Source organism: Liolophura sinensis, chromosome 1, assembly GCF_032854445.1.
Source record: "Liolophura sinensis isolate JHLJ2023 chromosome 1, CUHK_Ljap_v2, whole genome shotgun sequence".
NCBI lineage: Eukaryota > Metazoa > Mollusca > Polyplacophora > Chitonida > Chitonidae > Liolophura > Liolophura sinensis.
In genome coordinates this window covers 81,051,444-81,077,856 of record NC_088295.1, presented here as the reverse complement: position 1 = coordinate 81,077,856, position 26,413 = coordinate 81,051,444, and the positions used below count along the sequence as shown (strand labels likewise).

Genomic DNA, 26,413 nt, shown 5'->3' with positions numbered 1-26,413 from the left:
CAATATCTTATTTATTGACAAATATGTCAAAATCTGCAGAGAGGACTTTCGATTTTAATCCACAAACATTAACTCAACATATTGTGAGCTCTCTAATCGAGGACACTGATGTAGCGTCATTCTCACCACTAGAAGAGCGACGACGACTGCGGTAAACGTATGAACGCTTAGGTGAAAACCAGAAGGACAAGCTAAAGTTTTTCACAGGAAACAGAAACGTTTAGAATAGCTGAAACTTCAACGCGGGACAAAGGATGACCTGGATTTTATAATACAGATTATCAATATGCACTTTCAAAGAAGACCGTCATGCAGGCCAACCTTTCTGACAAGAAGTATACAGATGGATAGACTCTTTTATTATACAGAGAACCTCTCCTCAGGATACTGTATGGGCCCTGTACGAACATTTCACCGTGTAGTGTATGGCCTGAAGGGCACATTCTGTTAGACGTGGTTGAGGGCTGACACAAACGTACCCGATTGTAGGTACCGGTATATGTATTCTGGTTTCCAGTGTATACATGGAAATAAATCCACTCCATTTATTCTACAACTGGCACAGTATTTTCTGGGTTGGCCAACCTGGGAACTTTGCGAACTTTTGCGAAAAGTATATGCATAGACTGAAAAAGTTTCTTCTGAACAGAGCCTGTAGGTATGGAAGGTGGTTAAGCCTAATACAGTACATGTTTAATCCCTATCATTTTTACCAGTGTTAACTTTATCACCGAACTCATACACCCTAGCCTAATCCAAGGCACTATACATGCACTATTACACATCCCACTTAAACAAACTTGGTACAATAGCTAATGCAACTTTTTATCACCAGCTAAATTGACTCCCCTCACGTAGAGCTCGGCCGTGGTCCTGTTTGTGTCCACTAAGAAAAGTTTCACTGACCTTTACAACTAAAACCTGTCCTTATCTTTGACATACACTCATTCCCTAAGTCATCTGAAGTGTACATCTGTCAATGTCTGAATAGGTAAACCATCTCATAATAATATTTATTTATTTGATTGGTATTTTACACCGTACTCAAGAATATTTCAATAATACGACGGCGACCAGCATGATCTGGTGGGAGGAAACCGGGCACAGCCTGGGAGAAACCCACATCCCAATTAGAGTATGTAGAATAAATTTTTTTACGTATGTGTTTATTTTGGATATAACGTCGTTTTCAACATTATTTCGGTCATATTTCCGGTGATACCACATGATACATTACCGTGAATTTGGTCCCAATATATTGGTTATACAATTATGTCCTTGCTGTTCATTATGGAATGAACAGACCACCGTAGGAATCACTTCCTTGTCTCCCATCTATCTTCTCCAACAATACATCCAGCATGACTGAATTTTGTGAATTGCACTGTGAAAATGCGTCCTAAAAGCTATTTAAAACGACACCCAAAATCAGCATACCCTATGCTGCTTCCTTCTAACAGTAGGGCCTACATGGTGTAAATGTCTTAAGGAAGAGGTCTGTGCCACAGAGGGACATCTACCTGCTTACCTCAGTGATGGATTATTTTCTTCTCGCTACGCTGATAATGTATTCCCTGTGTTCAAACGTTGTAGACAACGTTGTGACAAACGGTATGTATGTATGTATGTATGTATGTATGTATGTATGTATGTATGTATGTATGTATGTATGTATGTATGTATGTATGTATGTATGCACACCTACACAGGTTGTTAGCCCATGGGCAATTAACATATCGCCCATATAGGCTCGCCGGATGGAGACATACGGCTCAAATGAACAACCAAATCGCGCTTGACATCAGGTGATGGATTGCTCATTTCCACCATGATTGTTTTATTTGCTTTACCCTTTACGTTCTACTGGAGGATATCTGGATTGTATGAGAGTGGTCAGGTTCTTAGTGAAAGAAACGGACAGAGCCCGGATGTAGCCTCCGAATCCACTAGGTACTTTCTAAGGCATCTTATGCAGCAGTAGCTCAGAGTTTGCACACTTACGTTTTGTCGAAGGGCTATAGTTTGTCCACAGCTGGAAACCCTGTTCTGATTATAGACTGGTGACAGCACTGACGACAGCTAGGTACTATAGTGTATTTCTTTTATCCAGTCGCCTACATTCAACTGTTTGTAAAATAAGTCGTAGTCGCTCTACATCTCGCTCTACAAGTCCATATTCTTGTGTAGAAAATGAAATTAGAACACCTTTTCTAATTTATGATGTTAAACTGCATAACGAAGGGCGACACCAGAAAGCTGCTATCCACTTTAATCTTAACCCTGTTCCTGGCACTGTCAGATATTTATTTATGGTATTTAAGCGCTGAATATTTTATGTTTATGCTAAAGAATGTAGGAGAGGAGGCCCACCTGATGGACTGTGTATCACAAAAAACACAACTCAAAACTGGCATGTTGCTCGGGAGATTTGTGCAGCTGATGGTTTAACCTTGGCTTCACTTACACCTGACATGACGGAAAACCTAAACATTACGAACGTCTGGGTCGGGGGTCGCACCTTGCGGGCGTGGAGCAGAGGTAAGAACAAGAATACAAATTATTTTTGTGGTATTAGTGGTGGGTATACATAATCTTCGTCGCAATGGATATTATAGGTTTGGTTTTATCTTCAGGCTGTTGGATGTATTCAAAGACGTGGTTTCTCTGAGTTTTAAGGGCTAAATTTATATAACTCCTATTTTCAGATAATTCACTATTTTATTTCGGACAATGGACTGGGTGTGTGAACAATTCGTACCACACTGCAAATATCCGAGAAAATACAACCCTGAGCGAATGTCTCCAGTCTTGCTCCCTTTTCCGACGTGCACTCTTGAATGTAAGTCAGTTGTCAGTTATTTCAGCTTTCCAAATGCAAATGTCACTGGATTTCAGCAGTATAAACCCGTGACATATTAAATAAATATGGATTGTCATAGTCACGACAAATCCATAACCACGAAAAAGAAAGGCATATACATGACATACACGAAGTTTTCACAGAAATGTCTACATCAGTGATGGTTTTCGCTGACTGTTAGCATGCTGCATGCCCACGGGTAAGGAACGGAACATATCCCACGAACTCCCAATCAGCGTGGATTATGTTGTTCTCTTCCTATCATCAGAGTGCGCAAATTCCCTAATATGTTCACCATTAACCGTGAAAATTTTCAGGTTATTGCCGTGGAAAAAGTTCTAAAGTCTGAACCTTTTCATGCAAATATGCGAATGTTTGTATATTGTATGGAATTCGACAGCAACTCCTATTTTAGAAGCATTATGTCCACCCTACATGAGAACATGTTCAATATTGCCTGTTAATTTCTAAGTCATTTCGATCTGAACTTTCAGAAATTTCACATACTTTATCATTGAAAATCGTTGACAGAAGCTATCCAAGATATCAGCAAGGAAGATGTAACAACACTGATTGAAAAGACAATAATTATCTTTTTGAAATGAATAATTTGCATACGTTCACCATGAGGAAAGACACAGAAATTTAATCAGCGAAGATGAGGTCTTCTAGGTTGTCTGTATATAAACTCCCACACCAGACGATTTCGAATGCCATATCTATGTGAAAGCCGATAGCGTCCACATGCCATCTCCCAAACTCGACCGTATCAAAATCCCATAAACACGCGATTTTTTTTACACATGTCTAGATTCGTACGCGTGTAAATAAAAAATAAAAAAAAACTCACGCGAATTTCATGGGATTTTGTTGTGGTTGCCTAGCCCAGATTGCGGAAGGAGAGTGAACGACATCGGCTTAAATGATGATCAGTTCAAAGTTAGACATACAAGTTCATGATTATAAGTCATTGAATGGATACGGGCTGGCGTGGACGAATTTTTTGCGTGGCTCCGGAGCGTAAACAAGCTTGAGATTTTCACGCTTCTGCCACGCAAAAACATAAGCCATACGTCTTTTCTGGTCTTCAGTTTCAATAAAATTTGTCCGATTTCACAAAAAAAACTTTCCTCATCTTGTTCTTAATTAAGTAAGTTTTCTGTTGGTGGCAATTTCATGGCAAACTTAACAACATTTCCCGCCCGAATTACATGTCTCATGTACAATGACGGCCGCCACAGATGGCCCAGCAGGAAGTTCCACTAGCTAGGCACAAACTACGACCACACATATTTAGTATTCGATTCTGACTGGCTGGCTGAAATACTATTACATCTATACTGGGAGAAAACTCATCGCACGCAACATACACATTATAGCGCCTGCGCGGCTCTATACGAACTGCCACCACGAGCAAATTTTGTACGGAATCTTGAATAACGTCAAGGTCACTGGGGTCACGCTAGACAAAAAGTGAAGTCTGAAAACACAAACACTCTGTATCAGCTTTGTCTATTTGTGGTTGATGCACATACATTCTCTTTATCTAAAACATGCACAACCTTATTCTAACGCACAACTGAAACAACTTCATTGACAGATGCTAGTTATGGGTCGTCGGAACATGGTGATGGGGTAACCATGGCTGGTACACGAGGACGCCGTGGCAGAGGCAATGTCGAATACAACCTTAACTCGAAAACAAACAAATGGTTAGGATACAACCATCACGAGTGTATACACACCTGGCAGAAACGTAAACTTTCTTTTGTATTTTCCGATTTTATCGTAGAAAACTCACTGTGTATGTACGAACATTGGCAGCAGAGAAGTGAACAAGAAATTGGACGGGTGTACGGACCCTTTAAAGTGGACAAGTGGACACGGGAATAAAACACATGTGTTCTCAAGTACGTTTTAATATTTTCTCATAATGCTTGTGTCACTGATAACTTTTGAGAATTCCTCTCAGATAAATTGTGGGAATTGCTGGTAACCGTATGTAATGTACACTTGTAAAGATATTGCAAACACACAGTTCCCTAAATTGTGTTCTTCAAAGAGTAAATCTTCCTGATAAATGTAGTAAGTTGTCGTTTAATCAGGTTACACCGAATGTAAATGTTATTTACCGATGAATAAATTGTATGTCCAAGTAATGTGCATGAATATGGAATATTATTAAAAGCCTTTTACAAATGTTCATTTTTAATTCGTCTGCAGGATTGTTCTTACAATATATGTGATCGGTTCCTGACCAAAGTGCTGACAGGCATTTACTACACCGCCGCGGCTTTAACTTGGGAGTTTTGTCAGGTAGCTGGCGAGGGGCGGTGGTTTAGCTCACTTCGTGTACTTCGGATTCCTCCTCCCATAACCCTGATCGGCGTCATATATATGAGAGGAAACAAATCATGAATACGGCCTTAACCATGCTTTTTTTTTCTTTTTTGGCAGTGAGATCTAAAAACATGACCGAAAATCGAAACGGCTCTGAAACTTTAACTGTCTCTAATAATTTTTCCATCGAATTTCGCATATCCAATGGAAGGCTACATGCCTTGTGCCAGTCTAGTAAGTATAGGTGAATAAACAATAAATTTATGAATTTTAAAGATTAGAAGTTTATAACAATATTGTGGTACATTTAAAAGAACAAGGTTTGTAAAAAAGCATAGTATCCATGAGTAATATATGACTTCCACCTTGGACTGTAATTCAGACTTCTGAATGCCACATTCACATTTACATCAGGTCTGGATAATGTATTAAAATTTGCCAGATGTTATTATGTGTTTCATGTTTAATCATTTGTGATGCGCTGCAGCTGACAACATGTCTGCGATACGATCTGTACCTTATGGTAATAGCGGTACCTTTTTATGGACTTCCGATAAAACGGTTCCATTCGAATATGCCGGTGATCATTGCGAAAAAAGCGGAGGGACCTTGGCGAAGCTGGACTGGGGATCGGATTTACTAGGCCGAGAATTATTTGAATTATTAAAAGACACACAAGTGTGGATTGGAGTATCCAGACTCAACTGGCGATTCCTTGACGGTATTTTGCTTTCACCTTCTTGAATCAAAATTACAATTAAGTAAAAGTATTTCCACAAAATGTCACTAAAACAAGAAATCAGAAGAATATTTTTTCTCGTGAAAAATACTTTAAACACTGGTGCTTATTCCCTGAAATAAAGGTACGATTATTTGTGACTTTTTCCCCTCCATTTATTAAATATACCAACATTTTATGCTAGGCTTACTTAAATCAAGTTTGTTTCCTTGTCGAAACTAGGAACAAAAGTTTCCTCACTATGGTTGAACTTCACACCCTCACTGGATAATGGCTGCCTGATCTGGAACCAGACTGGTTTAGCAACTACACAATGTTTTCAAAATGCTTCCAAAGGTCTTTATGGGCTTTGTGGGGGAAAAAAACCACGTGGTGAGTGCTAAACTGGTGACCTTGATAGAATTTAACAATTTAATACACGTTTTTCAGCTTCACTGTACTGACATATGACATTCGCCTATGTTCCGTTAACGCTGCTAGATTTCTGGTAATACACTGCCAGTTAAGGAGATGCCACATCATGTATTGCATTACGGGCCTTCTACAGGCTTTAATGGAAGGAGGAGGGTGACATTTTACCTACATATACGTTTTTTGCTTTAGCCAAAAAGGATATTTCTCCTTGCCGTATTTAGGCCTACAACTTGGACAAATTATTGCATTGTGTGAAGATGACATAAACGTAACTTCAGCCATAAAGAGCTAACAGAACACGAGTATTTGATTTAACCCAGATTAAATTTTGTCTTCAAAAATATGCTACGTATTGTTTTTAAACGCTGTGCGCATCAACCTGATGCTGTTTTGTTACGCTTGTTTCAGTGGCTACAGCTACCCCTGGTCCTAAAGTCAGCAGCACAACCCAGTCACGGACGCTGCCAGCCATGGTTGGCTCAAACAGTTTACTTGGTAATTGTTATCCGACGAAAATAAGCAAGGAACAGGCAAACACTTGCAATGTATAACACACTGAAAACCAAAAACGAAATCTGATTGTCCAGTCACCATAGTTTATGGTCACCATCAATGATTATGATTTTATTCTTCCAATTAAGCATTCCAAATTTAGGGGGTGTAAAGTAAAGATTGCAAAGTACTTTGTTCCGGTAGAAATGGCTGCGATAGAAGAAAAACCTTCTGAAACTTAATTGTGATAGGTTCTTTATGAAAAATGAACATTTTTTAATATCTCATTTTTCAGGTGTATATATTGGGGTCGGTGTGAGTGCTGGGATTCTCCTCGTCGTGGGTATTGTCCTGATCGTCGTCTGCAGGCATGTCTAGGATTTTTTATCTGTTATCAGTCAATATATATAAAATGTTTCTTGTTATTTTAGTTTATACTTTGCGTATATTTTTAACAGCAGTTCGCCTTCTGTATAACAGTGAGGTCGCAAGCTCACCGAATCCATCTCCGACTGGTTCAAACCGGAAGACCGTCCCATGATTGAAAATTTCTTGAGAAAGGCCTTGTAAACGCTAATGAACAGAACAATAAATTGAAATCCGAAAAGAAATGAGACATTGTTATTTGCATGTTTGTTTCTGCAGTTCAGTTAAGATGATGTGTAATACTACGTGTTCTCCTAAAACTTTTCAGGGTTCGCGGATCACGTCGGACAGACAGGTCGTCCAGTCTCGACTATCAGACAGAGTACACCGATGACGGATACGCTGTAATCTCCCCTGACCAGACAGCAGGTAGCATGACGGCTAACCTCGCGGAAGGAGACACACAGACATCGAATATAAACCAGCGAGATTCCTTTGCCGGAATTTCATTCTTCGGAGATCAGATTAATCCTGCGTATGGTCATCTCAGTATTCCAAATGCAAAACGCACACGTGGCATTGATACATCTTCCACCTATTACCACGTGGCAGATGAGGCGGGGCGTGGAGATGGGGTGGGGCAGAATGACTAATGACTGGGGAACGGGCAAAAGCTGAACAATAGTAGGCCTATTGGCTTTCTATTTCTTGATGAATACCGGTAACTCTTTTGTCTTTTTTTTCCTGTTTTTGTTTTCTTTTTTGTTTTTTTAGCTTTTTCTTGACTTTCTATTTTGATAATATCTATGTCCTCAAAATTTATGTATAATTTGCTAATTTAATGATGTCAAACTATGAAATCGTCTATACCTAGCTCAAGGCATCTTTATGTGGATTGTGTCTGTAACCTACTGTTAGACACCATGAATGTATGTTATACATTCCGTTAAATATGTGTCACGAATGTAAGATACATTTATATAATCACCACTGTTATTAAGGCGTTACATATAAGAGAACATTTGGAGACGGTGAGTGTTTAGTTACGTTTTTGTGAATGTGTTTACGACCTTTACAATGTTCTTAATATAACTAAATAAAAATGCAATTATACGTACTCTCAGATGTACTGAAAGCTGAGTGCTGGCACTGATTTAAATCATTTAACACCATTTAAAACTTACATATAAAAGAATTGATTTAACATTGTTAAGCCATGGACTGTCATACATTTCTTGATCGTAATTAAATTTGTATATAATGTTTCCGAGCTTTGTTTCTTCCGTTATGGACAAGGACAGTCTTTTTAGACTGGTCGAGTCTTCAGATTGCAGAAGAAGTTTTAATTCAGCTTGCTTTGAGTAGACATAAGGGCAATCTATTTTATATTTTACTCCTTTAGTTTTGGATAGACGAACAGAAAGTGATATTCGTCACCTGTGCAACCTGTTTCACAAGCTGTATAGAGACGATGTGACCAGTCAGTTTTAGACCATCTTCCTGTTTCGATCAGAAGTCTTTTAATGGTTGTCTGAAATTTACTAAGGGCTTTTCTGTGGATTTCATTTAATGACAGAAGATATTTTTCTCGGTGGAAGTCTGTTTTCTATGTCTTAAATATTCTTCCTTCGAAGATGATTCAATCACTGAACCATTTCTGGAGGAACTGATCTTTGTGTGTTCTAGGGCTTTTAAGAGACAGGTTGCAATGTTTACAGCTTGTGAGTCCCATACAATGTTTAAACCACTTGTATATAGAATTGATTTAACATTGCTACGGTCATAGATTTTGATTGTAAATAAATTTGTATATAATGTTTCCGAGCTTTGTTTCTTTACACTAGATGATCTTAACTCAGATTATCTTAACGATCTTAACTGAGATATATCTCATGTACACTTTTATATACAAAGGGTAAACCCCTTGTTCCCCACAGACTGTAAAATTTGGAGTTGACCGTTTCACTCCCAGTATACGTTTATAACATTGTCAGTAAAATTACAAATGTCAATTTCATTTAGTTTTTCAAGGCCCCATATTTCACAACCATACAGAATAATAGGTATAATGATTTTGCCAAAAAGTCTCAACTGGATGTCAACAGATAAATATAGATTTTTACATTTTCGATAGAGGCCACACAAACCTTTTGTGCCTTGAGACAAAGACATGTTTTCTAGCTGCCGAATAAGTTCCTATGTGTTTTATTGCTGTGGCCTACTTAAACATATTCCGTGACGATCTCAATGACGTAGCCATTGAACTAAAACGATAATAAAATTTTTGGCAAACGTTTGCAGAATATCAAGATCTTAGTTTTCTTGGTGTTGACATCTAATTCCCATAAAATACAATAATTTTTAAAAACACCCAAGGTGTTTTGAAGGCCGCTCTCAGTTTCTGGTATTATGATAGTGTCATTTGCATATAATAAAATAAATAGATATTTATACACTTCAATCTGGACTGTCATGTCATGAGATTTACGAGATACAACATCGTTAGGCATCATGAACTCTTCTAGGTCATTCAAGTACTGGGAAAAAAGTAATGGCGAAAGATTCTCTCCCTGTATTACACCGACTTCACACAGGAAGAATTCAGATTTCGAGTTTTTTTTGTTATGACACAGGATTTAATAACCTGATTCATACTTCTTATCAAGTCAAAACACTTCTCTCCCAATCCCTCATTCAGTAGTCTGAACCACAATCCTCTCCAGGCAGTATCCATTGCTTTTGAGAAATCTACATGTGAACAACACATTTTTTTTCGTACGCAGGTAGTATTCAATAATATAATGCAATACAAAAAGGTTGTCCATGCACCCATAACCTCTCCTGAATCCCGTTTGACTCATTTAGTATCTCCATACATTCATAATAATTAGCAAGCCTCGTACTAATGATGCTTGTGAAGAGTTTGCCCAAGCAACTAAGTATAGTAATCGCTCTATAATTTTCCAGGTATTTAATGTTGCCTTTGTTTTTGTAGATTGGCTTTATATTACTGAGAGGCCAGGATTCAGGAATAGAATCCATGATCAGGTTAAATAGTCTGTCATAGATGAGGATCATTATGCTAGCCGTGTTTTTGATTTATTAGTTAGTAACTTCGTCCTGACCAGCAGTTTTGTTGTTTTTCATGAGCTTAACTTCATTCTCTATTTCTGTGTAACTAACTGGCTGATCAAGAAGTACATTCGCAATCCGCAGTATAAGCAGTCATGAGCTTCTAAATTGTTCAGCCTGTCAATGAATCTGTCTCTGTATGTAGAGTAACTTGTTTTCATTATTATTATTGCTGCTTATATGCTGCTTATATTCTTTGATAGAATATCCTAACTTTGATTCATTCTGTGGTGTTTTGTATTTGCGGTATATAGCTCTGTTTTGCAGAGCTTCTTGCGTTTTGTTGAGCACTGTTCATCAAACTAAGGTTTATGGAAGCGTCTGTTACTGTTTTTATGCGCTCACCTGCGACCAGATGTTTTCTCAGCGCTTTTCACCAGACAGTTCGAGATATTATCTACGACTTGATTGATTTCCATAGATGTATTCTGGTCACCCAAGCCTCTATACGATTGCACAGCTCTAAGGTAGTGTGATAGATACTGTCAACAAAACTGAGAACAATATTTTCGACATAAAGTCTACACTTGGCTCTGTCCCATTTAAAGAAAAGGGGAAGGGGTGGGGGGTCGACACTAGGTGACCTCGGTTAGTTCAGAAGTTCGTAAGGTGAGTGTTGTAGGACAATGTACATCGGACGGTAGATCATTAAAGTCCAAGACCCCACAGAGTCTGTAATCATATGAAAAATATTTGGGCTTACGATGGCATAGTCATTTAAGCTTACGCCTCTGGACGTTGGTTTCCCAATTCCTTTGTCTTGATCAACCTTTATACGTTGGTTTCCCAATTCCTTTGTCTTGACCAGTCTCTAAACGTTGGTTTCCCAATTCCTTTGTTTTGACCTGCTTCTGGACGTTGGTTTCCCAATTCCTTTGTCTTGACCAGTCTCTAGACGTTGGTTTCCCAATTCCTTTATCTTGACCAGTCTCTAGACGTTGGTTTCCCAATTCCTTTGTCTTGACCAGTCGCAAGTCGTTGACTTCCCGATTCCTTTGTCTTGACCTGCTTCTAGACGTTGGTTTCACAATTCCCTTGTCATGACCAGCCTCTAGACGTCGGTTTCCCAATTCATTTGTCTTGACCAGCCTCTAGACCTTGCTTTTGTATTTCCTTAGTTTTGACTAACTCTCCCATTTACAATTAAATGATTTGACTTCGTGCAAATTTCAGTCAACTTGTGACCCCAGCTGTTTACTGACGTGTCCGTGGTGGATCGTTTAGTGACTGCACCACATTTTTTTAACATTTGAGTGTAAATTGTGCAACATCATGGTCCCATTGTATAAAGCTTGAATCTCGTCAGTTTCTGAGAAGAAACGTCAAAAAAGTTTGGAGAGTCTCTCTTGAAATCATCCTACAAATCAGAAAAACAGTCTCTGCCAACATGTACAGAATTTTTAGGTGGTATATACACACACTCCAGCAACAGACCTCGCCCAGATAACTGATGAGAACTATTTTTTTAACCAACACCGCGATGACTTGCATTTTATTCTTCTGTTTCCCGACGGTTTTGACAATATGTTAAAGTTCGCAATGCCAATAATGTCGTGTTCATTTAGTTTCGTTTCATTCAGCATCACAGTATCTTTTTTATTGACAAATATGTCAAAATCTGGAGAGAGGACTTTCGATTTTAATCCACAAACATTAACTGAACATATTGTGAGCTCTCTAATGGAGAACACTGGTGTAGCGCCATTCTCACCAGCTGAAGGTACGCTCGGTACCACCCTCGTCCCGTTAACTGTACTCTGTGTAGTTATCAAGCTCTATCGTCTGCGTTGTCTTTGCGTCTGCAGTCAGTGCATGTTGCTCACGTGGATAGTGATATGGCACAGACACTTCAGTTGGTAGGCAGAAGGCGAAGTCATTTGAAGGTTGTGGTAACGAGACTCGATTGAACCTTTCCTCGTAGAATATATTGTCAACGTAGAGCTTGCCTGCTACCATTTTAGCGTAGTGACCCTCTTGTCATGCTTGTCGCATTATTGCTGCCAGTCGACGGCGAGTATTCGCGATTTCCACGCGGTACTGTTCACTTTTACTGAATTTAGACTTGTATAACTTCTCTCGTACAATTTCCTGTCTTTATATTCAGAGAACTTGCACATTGGTCTTGGGCGTGCAGAGATTCCAGAGCAGGGTCTGCTGTTTCTATGAACTCGTTTTTTACAGTTTCTTTTTCACAGTCTAGGTTTTCAGCAATAAACTTTTTGATTACTGCTTCTGCGTCTTCATTTCCGGGATTCCATGAAACTCATGGAACGGGCTTCGGAATAAAGTTGATTTTGGGGAATTTTCTGGATTTCTTCAGTCATCTATTTTCATTTTGTACTCATAATATTTCATCAACGCGTCTTTGCATTGTCTGCAATTCATGTGTCGTTACAGCACTTTCCCGTCTTACTTGGCTGACGGATTCACTCATAGCACTTGTGTTTGTTTCTAGTTGCTGAGTACAGACCTTGCGTCATTGTCTCTGGTAGAGAGCCTCCCGAGCCCCATACAGTAAGTCAGTGACAGAATTAGCCTGGGTGCTATCACCACAACTTTCTAGTGGAGGTTGTTGTTGTAATGTTGGCCCGTTGGACTCATTCCTCCGGCTGAGAGATTTAAGACGTTTCCAGTCAATAGTACTTTTAGATTCACTTCTCGCCTTCTTCCCCGGTGTAGGTCTTATTTACTATGTCACGAGTGAGGGAGGGATGCTATTTTGTATCCTTGACATGTACTTGCTTACACTCCGCAGCCGCCATAACACTTGAGTCAAAATGTTCCTCTGTCGGTTCGTCTGTCTGACCGTACAAATGACGAACACAAACTATAAGCCATACCACTCCAATGGCGGATTTGTTTTTAATCTCACCAACAGGATTAGACCACCCTTTGGCCTGCCCCGTGTTAGTATAACACTACTTCTGTATGGGTGTCAGATGAGTCACTCCAGGCATCAGTTCCATTAAGTTATTACTCAGGCAGTCCTCATAGAGTTGCACATCTTTTAATGGCATCAAAATATTGCTGCATAAAAAGAACAAAGAGTCGACTTTTATATGCAGGTTCCTGGTTCTACAAGAACCATGAGTATTACCAAATTTATGTTATGTTACAAAGTTATGAATTTTACATTGTCTCAGCTGGGTTTTGGACACACCCCATGTGTGCGTCACTCACGGGACCCATTATTACCCTGTTGGTGCCAGCCTGGCCATTCTTCGTACATACATATATATATATATATATAAGACTTTGAAATGGCCAAACTTTTACATTTACTCAACAAAGACTGTAAAGGATGCCGTGTTAGTCGGTAGGGTAGTTAGACAGAACAATAAATTGGGATCCAACATGGAGACACCGTCGTGAAATCACGAAAAATATTGATGAAAGCGATAAACTTTTGACCTACAAACCAGCAAACAAAACACTTCCTCTCAGCCCCTACTTTAAATTAACTGTCATACTATTTACATTGGCGACAAAGTCTTCAATAAGGTTATCTGACTAGGTTCCAACTCGTCTTATTTACTAGCCTAGTTATTGTCGAAGTATTTCGTCTGCCTTTTTACCCCTTCACAGAAGATGCATAGGGTATTGTCGTAACGGTTGGCGTCAGTCCGCTCGTCCGTTCATATCCTTGAAAACCTTGATAAACGCTTGTATAGTCACATGTCTACACCACATGTGCATATAGCTATTGAGAAGAACCCTATTTTGTGACTGCTTGTCAACATGATATCTCTTTTCATCAAACTTTAACCGCATGTGCACCTAGCTATGTAAAAAAGCCCCTTTGTTCTTCATTTTGTTCGTTGTTCATCTGATTGATTGGAAGTTCTACATTACCATAGCACTAATTTGCATCACGTCACAGGAGAATAGGCTTGATTCAATGCTTGTAATGTTGGTTTCAATCCAATTGCCTCATCTTTGTCAATAATAATCCAGCAAACTTTATACTTATTATTGTTTGGAGAAATTGACAAGACCCCAGCTTAAGTTTAGAAATTGACAACGGGACAACGAGATACAGTGTTTAAATGAACTGTATAATGTAGTCCCACATATTCGTTCATCATGCACAGAAGAGTGTTTTAACCGAGGATGTGAACACGTTAATATTGTGGTCTGCTAAACAAGAATCTAGTTTGCTGGAGACAAAATGGCTGCTATATGTGATCGAGACCAACTCGGGCCTGTACCAGAATTAGAGTGTCTTAATATGACCTCTTGGTGTGTAGCAACGCAATATCGTGTTGATAAAAAAGCATAAATATGACAGGGTTGACTTCCTCATGCAAATAGCTATACGGGAGCAAATTTGCACCACATGACAGTAAAACTTTTACATAAGAACTGTACCAAAAGTGCTCTTGCAGTTTGTTTAGTAGTGAGCTTTTGTAGGAGTATGCATTCCTTTATGAAATTCTCTTTGTTTTAATATCCTAGTATTCTAAAAATGTTTACATTAATAACATTACAAGATGTTAAAAATGACCGTCATTGATACTCATTGCAGACTGCTGTCGTAAATCATGGTAGAATAGCTCTTTAAAAGTGTGTTTTCACCGATAAACGTGCTATATGGTTGTTACATGATCTGTGTAAGCGAATGAAATAAAATGTTGTCACCTCATACAGGTGTGGACAGCCTCACCCTCTCACGCGATCACGTCTTACAGATTCACGTATTTTCAAGAGAGTGAACGGAACTTGAAATATATAATGGAAATTTTTTGTAGTTGAATTTTATGCGATTGTGTTCTGAATAGCATATTCCAAGAATAAGTCGGCTGACAACAAAGTGCATCAGAGGTTTTAGCACTTGATAAGAACTGTATACATTATCATAAATATGGTTTGATCCAGCTACCATAGATAGCAGAGCCACGGTGTTTGCTGTTTTTGACCGTTCCCAGGCAGTGTCGTGTAACCAAGCTGAACGATTGAGCTCACGTTATTTATTCTCGTGTATATTATTATAATGTGAGCATTCCCTTCAAGTTAGTAACGTACCAACAATGGCCACAGCTTCGGCTGATGAAAGATGACAGATGTACTCCCACTGCGTGCGGATGATAACCTGAAGAAGCAGTTGAATATCTACCGTTATGATGTACATTTCTGTATTGCTGTTAACCCTACACGCCTCCTGCTCCTGTGTGGCTGCTCAGGGTACGTGTCATCAAGCTCCATGAATAAATAGTCTTTCAGAGCAATGTAACAATTTGATTGAGTAACCAGGTGGTATAGTATTATGTGTTATTTATGGAAATTTGGCCATGCTGTGATTACCTATTTTTGTGTTGTTGCAGAGAATGATTTTTGTAGTGTAACAGCGAACAGCTTGTGCATTACTAGGGAAACATTCTCGTCTTGGAATGATGCCAGAGAGTGTTGCATTGACCGTGGCGGAGATCTAGCCATTCCCAGTCAAGACACCAAAGACGTCGACACCTTGATTTCCGCAAGGATAAACCAAGTGTGGGTCGGTGGAAGGGTTTCCAGGGTGTGGACTACAGGTGCAAATGAATAAGACAGGCCGTTCTCCATGTCTCAAGCTCTATACAATAACAAACAATATTTGTTCATTTATCTTTTGTATATTAAGAAATTTGACTCCGTATGTACAGTCATGATTTCATCACCTTTACTAAAGTAATCTGTTCCCGTGAGACTGCAGTTTAGGCGGAAATTAACGTTTTGTTCTTTTTGTTCACAGATAATTCATCTTACTATTATGGTACGTGGAAAGGGTGTTCAGATAACATAGCTCAGGATGTTGATTTCCACCCGAGTAACAGCCTGAGCGAATGTCTACAAACTTGTTATTCCTTTCATTGTGCCTATGTAAAAGTGAGTGATGCGCAGTCTTTTTACTTACGTCATTATTAAATTGATGTGCAGACTTGTCCTTCTCAATTATAGTTTCTCTATATGGAGCCTGTCTATTGCTTTGTTCTTTTCTTCGTTTTTGCATATTATGTAGGTAAATCTACATGTATGATGGTCGTGTTTTGGGTTCTTGGTTTTCTGTCTTAAGAGAAAGTAGATCATCTAGGGACCGGCTCCCTTGAATACATTTGTAATGGTAATAGCATATGATAGAGGTTTGTCGTTGTTATGGTGAATCTGTCTAAGGCACTGGTCTTGATTTTTAGTAGTCTTCGTTAGGGTCAATCTGTCAGAAGTAAAGGTGTGTTTATGGTCACGTTTGTTAGGGTGGATCTATCAAGAGTTCAGTTCTCCATTTATGACTGAATTTGTTAAGGGGGATTTGTCTGCAGTACTTTTCTCTGTCTGTAACTGACTTTGTTAAGGAGGACCTGTCTGTTGTACTGTTTTTTGTTGAAGATTTACTCTCTTATGATGGCTCAGTACTGTTCTCTGTTTATGACTGAATTTGTTAAGGCAGATCTGTCTACAGTACTGTTCTCTGTTGCTGAAACAACTTGGTTAAGGCAGATCTGTCTGTAGTGCTGTTCCCTGCTGCTGATCACCGTTGTTAAGGCAGATCTGTATTCAGTGCTGTTCTCTGTTGTTGATCACCTTTGTTCAGGCAGATCTGTCTGTAGTGCTGTTCTCTGTTGATGATCACCTTTGTTAAAGCAGATCTGTCTGCAGTGCTTTTCTCTGTTGCTAATCATCTTAGTTCCAGCATTATAGTGGAAGGAAACCGGGCAGAGCCAGGGGGAAACCCGCGACCATCTGCATTGCTGTTCCCTGTTGCTGATCACCTTTGTTAAGGCAGATTTCTCTGCAGTACTATTCCCTGTTGCAGATCACCTTTGTTCAGGTAGGTCTGTCTCCAGTGCTGTTCTCTGTTGCTGATCACTTTCGTTAAGGCCGATCTGTCTGCAGTGCTGTTCCTTGTTGCTGATCACCTTCGTAAAGGCAGATCTGTCTGCAGTACTGTTCTCTCTTGCTGATCACCTTTTTTAATGGCAGATCTCTCTGCAGTACTATTTCGTGTTGCTCATCACATTTGTTAAGGCAGATCTGTCTGCAGTGCTGTTCCTTGTTGCTGATCACCTTGGTTAAAGCAGATCTGTCTGCAGTGCTGTTCTCTGTTGCTGATCACCTTTGTTAAGGCAGTTCTATCTGCAGTACTGTTCCCAGTTGCTGATCACCTTTGTTAAGGCAGATCTGTTTGCAGTTCTTTTCTTTGTTGCTTATCACCTTTGTTAAGGCAGATCTCTCTGTAGTACTGTTTTCTGTTGCTGATCACCTTTGTTAAGGCAGTTTTATCTGCAGTACTCTTCCCAGTTGCTGGTCACCTTTGTTAAGGCAGATCTGTTTGCAGTTGTTTTATTTGTTGCTTATCACCTTTGTTAAGACAGATCTCTCTGTAGTACTGTTTTCTGTTGCTGATCACGTTGTTAAGTCAGATATGTCTGCAGTGCTGTTGTTTGTTGCTGATCATCTTTGTAAAGGAAGATGTCTGCAGTGCTGTTCTCTGTTGCTGATTACCTGTTCTCTGTTGCTGATCACTTTTTGTGAAGGTGGATCTGGCCTCAGTGCTGTTTTTTGTTTACGATTAATTAATTTATTAACGTGGATCTGTGCTTGACTGCTCTCTATTTATGACTGACTCTGTTAAGATGGATCTCTCTGTAGTACTATTCTTTGTTGCTGATCACGTTTGTTAAGGCAGAAATGTTTGCAGTGCTGCTCCCTGTTGCTGATCACCTTTGTTAAGGAAGATGTCTGCGGTGCTGTTGTCTGTTGCTGATTACTTGTGTTAAGGCAGATCTGTCTACAGTACTGTTCTCTCTAGCTAATCACTTTTTTGAAGGTGGACCTGACTGCAGTGCTGTTTTTGTTTATGATTAATTTATTAACGTGGATCTGTCTGCTTTACTGTTCTCTATCTATGGCTGACTGTGTTAAGGTGGGTCTGTCCGCGGTGCTGTTTTCTCTTTACAATCCCAACGAATTTTTTTTATTATGAAACCATATTTCAGGAGTCTCAATGCGGCTGTTCAAACAGCATCTCTCGTTCTCGGAAATATGACTGCGAGGACCCTTTCAGATGGGACGGAGGTGTAGTGAAGGGAACAAACACACACCGATTCGATAGTAAGTTTTAAATAGTTTTATTTATACTTTAGTATTGATTAACGGGGTACCTCGTAACGACTTACAGCTTCACCACTCACTGAATATACCTACTGTATTGTAGTAAGAGCAGAACACCTAACTGAAGATGACAACAGCTGTGAAACAGTGAATGCTGGCTATTATAAAATCAGAAGAGAGGCTAAACGATGTGACAAAGAATACAGAGCCTTATGCCAGTCTGGTAAGAACAGCAGCTGTGATACATTTTCAAATTTATATTTATTAGTGATTGTCTTGAGGTGGGTCATTAAGTTGGTTCTCTTTTGATTCGATTGAAAAACTTGAAGGGCTGGCGATATCCTTTCGTCGAGCAGGACATGTTTCGATATTCCACTTTTTTCACTCTCGGTTGTATAGGTGGTCTACTTTGAAGCTAGTCTTCTCCCACCGATATGTTATACACATTCAGCACTCTCTGTAGTTAAAAATCTAGGTGTCACTTCTTAGAATGTTTTTCAGTTAGTTTCCAGAGCCTGGTGGTTTCATAAAGACACCCTGGTTTCCCCTTTCCAAGAAACTGACCACCGCCTTATTCTTAAATATTCTTGCATAATCTGATGTCAAACATAAAACCAATAGCTTGTATAACTTTGTAATCCAAGAGGTTTTGTAGTTCTAGACAAATACACGTACCGGTGTTTGTATTTTATGAGGGGTCAAATTAATATTTAACCGAGTAATATCAATAAAAGTTATCGAGATCGATAATTTTTGATTAAATGTTAATTTACCACCACTCCCTCCCCCCACCATACTATATGAGCTCTTTCAAACTTGTTTTGAATGAGTAAGTATGGCTTAATGTCACGTCGGCAGTTGATTAACCATGTCTTGGCAAAACATATTTAGAAGTTTTTGAAATTAAAAAACTTTAGCCTACTGAATAGTAGGCTATTTAGCTTAATTTCCGGACTGATCGTCTTTGGTCTTCGAAAACTGTAATTTACAGCCATTTTACCCCCCAAGAAGAAAGCCGATAATCGTTTTTGTAGTTTTATACATTAGGCCACATCATATACTACGTATTGAGAAATAAAAACCACGCGTTTCATGTATCACTTAAATATCTTTTGCTGCATTAATTTAGGGAAGCGTCCTTCTGTCAAAGAGTTCGTAAAATACGGCAGTTCCTTCCTGTGGATCACAAAATACAAGCTCAAGTGGACGTCTGCAGGACTCATGTGTGAGCAAGGTGGTGGAACTCTGGCGAAACTAAATTGGGAATCTCCTTTGCTGCAGGATAGTCTTTACGACATTTTCTCGAGCGGTTCGCTATGGCTGGGAGTGGGGCCCGCCAAGTGGCGCTTCATTAACGGTGAGACTGTTACATTGACGGTGAGATTGCTACACTGACGGTGGGGCTGTGACATTGATAGTGAGACTGATACATGGACGACGAGACAGTTACAATGGCGGTGAGACTGTTACATTAACGACGAGACTGTTAGGCCTACACTGACGGCTAGGCTGTTACATTGGCGGTGAGAATGTTACATTGGAAGTGACATTGACTTTAATACTGTCACGGCGAGGCTACTACGTTGACGGTGAGACTGCTGCATTGACAGTGAGACTGTTACATTGACAATGAGAATGATACATGGACCGTGAGACTGATACATAGACGGTGAGACTGATACATGGACGGTGAGACTGTTAGACTGACGGCGTGACTGTTACATTGACGGTTAGACTGTTACACTGAGAGTGAGACTGTTACACTAACGGTGAGACTGTTATGTTGACGGTGAGACTGTTACATTGACGATGAGACTGCGACATCGACGGTGAGGCTGACGTTGACAGTGAGACTGTTACAATGACAATGCGTCTGATACATGAACGGTGAGACTGATACTTTGACGCTTAGACTGTTACACTGACAATTAAATTGTTACATTGACGGTGAGACTGTTACAATGACGGTGAGACTGCTACACTGACGGCGAAACTGTTATACTGACGGTGAGACAGTAACACTGCCGAAGAGGCTGTTGCATTCACGGTGAGACCGTTAAACTGACGACGAGGCCTTTACATTGACAGTGAAACTGTTACGTCGACACCAAGACTGTTACATTGGGGATGACAATGTTACGTTGACGGCGAGACTGTTACATTGACGGTGATACTGCTACATATATTCTCTCAACAATGTTGTTTTTCATTTCAAAAACCTCTTCTCTATTTCCCTCCCTGTATCACTTCAAGCCTTAATTTTGTATCACAGATAGAATCATGAACGTGCCGACATATTTTGATCTTTCAAATTCAAAGAACAAAGGGGTGCTTTTTGTATGCTTTTCTTTATTTCTTTCAGGTCGATTGGTATCGGATATGTGGCCCGATGTCAAACAAGATTATCTCCGAAAATGCCTGGTGTGGAAAGGATCAGGGTTAGAAGCGCATTGGTGCCCAAGGTCATACCCGTACATCCCAGCTGCTTGTGCCTTACCCTACGGTACTTGTAATGCAGAGAAAACTTTCACAAAACTTCGTAAATCAAAGGACCTGGTATGGTAAGGCGGGGAATCGGCCCCAGTGCAAAAACCTGTGCACCTCAGGAACCGAAATTGACTATAGTTGTGAGTGAGAGCTGCTGACACACTCGTAAGGCTACTTCTTTTTTCAGTTCTGTTTTACTCTTCTTTTCCTGTTATATGACATGCATGTGGCTTATACAGTTCCAAACATGCACTGGAGAGATGCATAGGTCATAAAATCGAAAAATTGTAACCGGCTGAAGTCACACTGAAATAATTTTTTTTCTTGCAGTACACACTGTAGAGTTATGAAAATCCCTGCACCACAAATTTAACTCTGCAACACTCTTGAGCACGCAGTCATGTATCAGTCCATCAAATACATGTATAACAGATGTAACTTTCAGCCTTATACTTCCGTTACGCATAGCATTAATATTGATGATAGTTAGAGGATCACATGAGCTCTCAAGCACTCACTCACTCACTCAAGCAGTATTCATGTATGATGTCGCTATAGTTGCCAAATACTATGTAATACCATAGCTTATACGTTCTAATTCATGATAACACTTATTTAATGCAAGAAGGCCTTTATCTTTACTCACACAAAAGTATATTTCCAAGGAAAAAAAAAAAGAGCCACAAAGATTCGCTCTTTTCCGCGATATGCAACCTGTTCTCCGCCTGATAGACCAGGGCAGAAATACAGATTTTAAACTCGCTAAAATATAACAAAGCTGATCACATTGTAAAGTTTATGTTTTACATATGAAGACAAAAGTTAACCAAAACGAAACTTTGACAGCACGTAGAAATGCACCCCTGAAGGTTTTAGTGAAGATATTTTTCCGGTTAACGTTGATTTCATACTGTAAATTAAAAAGAAACAGTGCCTCGTTTGAACGACAAATTGGCGTTTTTGATCGAGAGCGGGTTATTGGAGGGTTATTACTAAGCAACCAACTCCTTTACGCCAATATAATTTTAATGAGTGCTTCGACCAGGTTTTATACTTCTGATTCCGAAATTTACTGAAATGTGCTGGGATTTTGAAATTTGCACTTTCTTATCGTACCTCTGTGGAGCCTATTCTCCGCCTTACCGCACCAGGTTCTTTCTCCTACCGCTGTTTTGTTAATGCGCCATAAGGCGATGTGATTTAGGTATTACGAATGTAATTTGATAACTTGATAATGCAGCCACTATCCTTTCTGCAATGATAGAAATGAATTTCTACCGCTGTCCTGTCAGTGTGTCGTTATTTTGTAGTCTTACAAGCCATAACTGCTCGGCGAACTGAATAGGCTGTAAGGTCTCCCCAGAAAGTATGCTTGGTCACATTGCGTTACCAAACACGTCATTCAATAGCGTGCGAAGCAGACATAGACCGTGGGTGTAAATTTTTAAATGGGGCATAGGCAGTAGATCATTACGTTACGAGGTCATTTTAATAATGACGCATAGGCCTATAGCCTGAATGTCAATAGGTTGAGTGTAACCATACATTGGTGTTATTTTCGGCCGTCAGCTGGTAAATCAATATATACAAAATCAAATTCCCAAATACCAGTTTCGTTAATAAAAGCAACACCACAATCTTTCATACAAAAATATAAATAATTTTAAGAGAGGGTAGTTGCCTGGAAATGGAAGTAAAACGTTTCCAGCCATGTCTGAAACTGTTAGCAAGGTGTGATGCGATTTTGAAATCGATGGCACGAGAAATGGCCGCACAACAAGCGAGGTAACAAATTGCATGTCATTCATATATCAGTTTTTGTTCTTCTGTTGTTATTATTTAGAGACAACAACTGCGACCATCATTGTAGAGGAAACCCCTACTGATCCACTTGACGTGTCCACAGTTGATGAACTATCCACGGTTATCACGGACACTAATCCACCGTCATCTCAGTCATCACGCACAACTGTCATTACACACCAACCCTCAGGGGAAACAGATCACGTGACCAATGAATCGCTAGTGGGTGTGACGTTAGATATGAGCAATACTGAAATGTCGTCACCAGGTAAGAATCACAGTACAGTTTCTTCAACCTCAACAGCCGCGATCATTCATATGATTCGATTTGTCATGTCAACTCGTCCAGTTTTTCATGCGATTCGTGGGATTTGAAGCTGTAGACAAACAACATGCAGTGTGTGAACACGTAGAGTGAAACACAGCTTGCACAAAAAATTGCAATAAATCGTATCCTGTTAACGCTTTCTGTTATCTTCGATTTTGTCGATATAGGCCTAACGATGTTTGTTGCTCGACAAAGTGCTGTGTATCTGAAAGTCTGTTTTTCATTCCAGCTCTGTACACTGGCGTTGGTGTGTCGATGGGTTTGTTAGTTCTATGCGTTGTAACTGTGATGATTGTTTGCAGGTGAGTATATAGATGAGTATATATAGTGAGTAGATAGTAAATTTGTTTTGGTTTAGAAACAAATGATTTCTATGGCAACTTTCTCTACATCCGATGTTCGCTTTCGTCATACCATTTTCCCACTATACTTCAAGCACTTACTTTCCATAGGGTTCGGAAGAGGTCCTCACAGTCAGGGGCACCCGACAGTCGTCTTCGCCGTGAAAAGCAGTACAACCACAACGTTGGTTATGATTTGCGTTCTGGCTCAATCGTGTGGATGACTGAACTGGATACGAATCACGACCAAACTAACATGTACATCAACGGTAATATTAAGAATAACACTGTGGAAGAAGTTTTTTACTCTACGGTCAAAGCAAAAACACCATCTTCCGACGCCGGAATCACAAGCCCTAAAAGTAACTGTGTGGATAAGAGGGTGGATGATGCCTTACAACCAGGAGCAGACTACGACAAACTGGCTGTCCCGAAGGCATCTGGATGCCACACGAAACCAACCCCGCTTCAATCAGTTGTGTCCCGAAAGGACCCTACATATGTAAATTACAACGAATCCTCGGTGACCTCCCCTTACGATCATGTCATCGCCAGAGGCAGCCCGAAGAAAAATAACGAAAATTACGATGAACTGCACATCGACAATATAACGTGTGCGCCTACCGATGGAGTTGGCGATTTTTCAGTGTACGACCACGTGTCCAGCGATATCTGATCTAGCATACAAGCAGCAGGCACTTGGAACCGACCAATAGAACAAAATAAATACTACAATGTATGGTGCACCAGGATAGTACGATAACCTAATGGTGTCTCACTCGCCATCTTGAATGTCATGAAAGCTGCATACCCGCCTCTCGTTCATCTGTGATACTTCACCGAATTTTTCAAATCGAACACCCATATACATCTGGACGGCTCTAGAAAAAATCTTACTTCGTGACCATCCTTGACGTCACACTCTCCTGGGATAAGCGTTAATCAGAATATAAACTGAACATCTCGGTGAAGCTTGTTTAACTAGTTGATCTATATATGTTTTTTTTTCTTTTTATAGCATCATGTACCAACTAATTATTTTCAAAATAAGTTTGGAATATTGAAGGCACTCAAATCACTTGCTGTATATACACAAGTTGGTGCTCTGTTAAAGCTCACATCAAAAATATAACAGCAGCCATATTTGATATATAACTACCAAGGTAATAGCAAGGCGTAACACATGTTACATGGGGTACCAGATGATATCCAAGGTACAATTCACGAGTGTATGCTCACACTAAACATGATAAGTTCGAGTTCTTAAAACATTTTATATGCTGTAAAATTTGTGTGAGGTACATCGCTGTGGATCGGTCTATACAGGAAACTGACAAGCCTACTGCTGTAAAACAGAAACAATTAAGCCCAATGTTCAAACTCGTTAGATATGACACCCAATTAATTCACTGTAGGATACCTGTACATCACAATTTAAATGTAATATTGTACCGAGATATATTATACAGAAGCAAACAAATATTATTCGTTAGTGGTTGTCATTCAACTGTTAAAAATAAAATATCAGTATAATCTAAGTAATATTATCGGCTAAATATCGTATACATATCAGCACATAAGAATGTCCATGCCGTCAAGTTATATTTTCCGCAAAACAGTAGTCTTTATTTATGGCCATTCAAAAACCTTGCAAGTAGCTAGCCCGTACGAGCGTAACCGAGTGTTGCCGAATTTTGCCGGAGAACGTTGTTAAATAAGACTAGGCGGCCTGGTATTACCCTTGACTAAGGATGGTCATGAAGTAAGAAAAAATAGTAATTTGTGTGATACAAGTACTGGAGTATATTTTTGTAAATGTTAATGTGTGAGAATAACTTTTGTCGTATCAGCTGTATTTTTTTATATGATTAGATGTAATGGATCATCATCTTTGCACTGGCATTTCCATAAAAATTGCTTGATTACTCTAACAGTCAAACTGGCGTGAGGATATAATTTACATATATAATTAATATACTTGTATACATGGGAATCTGATTTTCAAACTGATTTAAGATTACCTAATGTGTGATTGCCATCATGTACGCTGCACATAAACTCCATTAGTGAGCATAAACGATCGACGTCTTCAAGCCAGTTTTTGAGGATTATTGTCCCTCGTGGTATGTAACAGTAATGGATTTATCCTGTGCAAATTATTTGTTTTCGTAAAGGTATTTCCTTAATGTCAGATGCACTATGTAGTTAGGTAAAATACTAATATATTAAAACAAATCTTACCCTTCACTTATTTGTATGGAACCGGAAACAATGTCTTTTAATGGTATTTTGTCGTGTCGAGTGAGGCTCCATAAATAGGTTTGGCTTATCAGTACTGCACGCAGATCAGTAGTTCATGTAAGGTAATGTACGAAATGAGTTCATCAACGCACAACAGAAAGATTTACAGGAACATCCGAAAAGACGATGAACAAATGTATACTTTATTTTATTGTGTGACTGCCTGTATGCCGCGTTCACAAGGTGCGATTGTGAAGACATTTCGTCGTATTCGAAGAGTTGCATGGAGATAGGATATACATTATTTCATGCGATTTTACATGTAGGCACAGCATTGGGCAAATCGCATCGAGATAATGCAGCTGATAAAACAGATTTGTCCCAGTTTTCATCCACTTGTCGAATTTGAGGAGTCGATATGACAAATCGTGTTCGTGTGAACGCGACTTTACACAGCGTGGAAATTGAGCCTGTTGAGGAAGTTCCTTGTGGCCATCTCTCCGTGGCTTTGTCATCTGTACTTATCCATCTTATTAGACATCGTGTTGATAAATTACAGTCAATGCCTCGTTTGATTTCACTTCATGTTTTTGCGTTTTGAAACAATCATTTAGATTTATTCTAAGGTTTGACATGTCGATTGGCGGTGATCATTGGACAGGCTGAAAGCCCGTGTGTTATTTCCGGAATTGAGTTACGGTTCTATGTATTCATGATCTTTATTTGTTTATTTGATTGATATTTCACTCCGTACTCAAGAATATTTCACTTATACGACGGCGGCC

The 26,413-nt window shown here is 39.5% G+C and overlaps 2 protein-coding genes across 3 annotated transcripts; both read left to right on the top strand.

Moving 5' to 3' along the window:
- Positions 1 to 1,242: 1,242 nt before the first annotated feature.
- Positions 1,243 to 8,998, top strand: LOC135464582 (uncharacterized). Its single transcript, XM_064742021.1, has 10 exons — positions 1,243 to 1,611; positions 2,350 to 2,538; positions 2,706 to 2,839; positions 4,653 to 4,770; positions 5,318 to 5,434; positions 5,688 to 5,921; positions 6,162 to 6,311; positions 6,762 to 6,848; positions 7,141 to 7,213; positions 7,540 to 8,998. The coding sequence occupies exons 1-10, from the start codon at positions 1,536 to 1,538 to the stop codon at positions 7,862 to 7,864; spliced, it is 1,503 nt and encodes a 500-aa protein (XP_064598091.1). The 5' UTR covers positions 1,243 to 1,535; the 3' UTR covers positions 7,865 to 8,998.
- Positions 8,999 to 15,295: 6,297 nt separating this feature from the next.
- On the top strand, positions 15,296 to 26,179 carry LOC135475371 (uncharacterized). Of its 2 annotated transcripts, XM_064755240.1 has the most exons (10): positions 15,296 to 15,524; positions 15,665 to 15,871; positions 16,072 to 16,205; positions 18,314 to 18,428; positions 18,532 to 18,651; positions 19,558 to 19,785; positions 20,791 to 20,931; positions 22,759 to 22,986; positions 23,276 to 23,348; positions 23,499 to 26,179. In XM_064755240.1, the coding sequence occupies exons 1-10, from the start codon at positions 15,461 to 15,463 to the stop codon at positions 24,061 to 24,063; spliced, it is 1,875 nt and encodes a 624-aa protein (XP_064611310.1). In that variant the 5' UTR covers positions 15,296 to 15,460; the 3' UTR covers positions 24,064 to 26,179. The 2 variants fall into 2 exon arrangements, with proteins under 2 accessions (XP_064611310.1, XP_064611319.1); XM_064755249.1 differs by lacking the exon at positions 18,532 to 18,651.
- Positions 26,180 to 26,413: the final 234 nt, after the last annotated feature.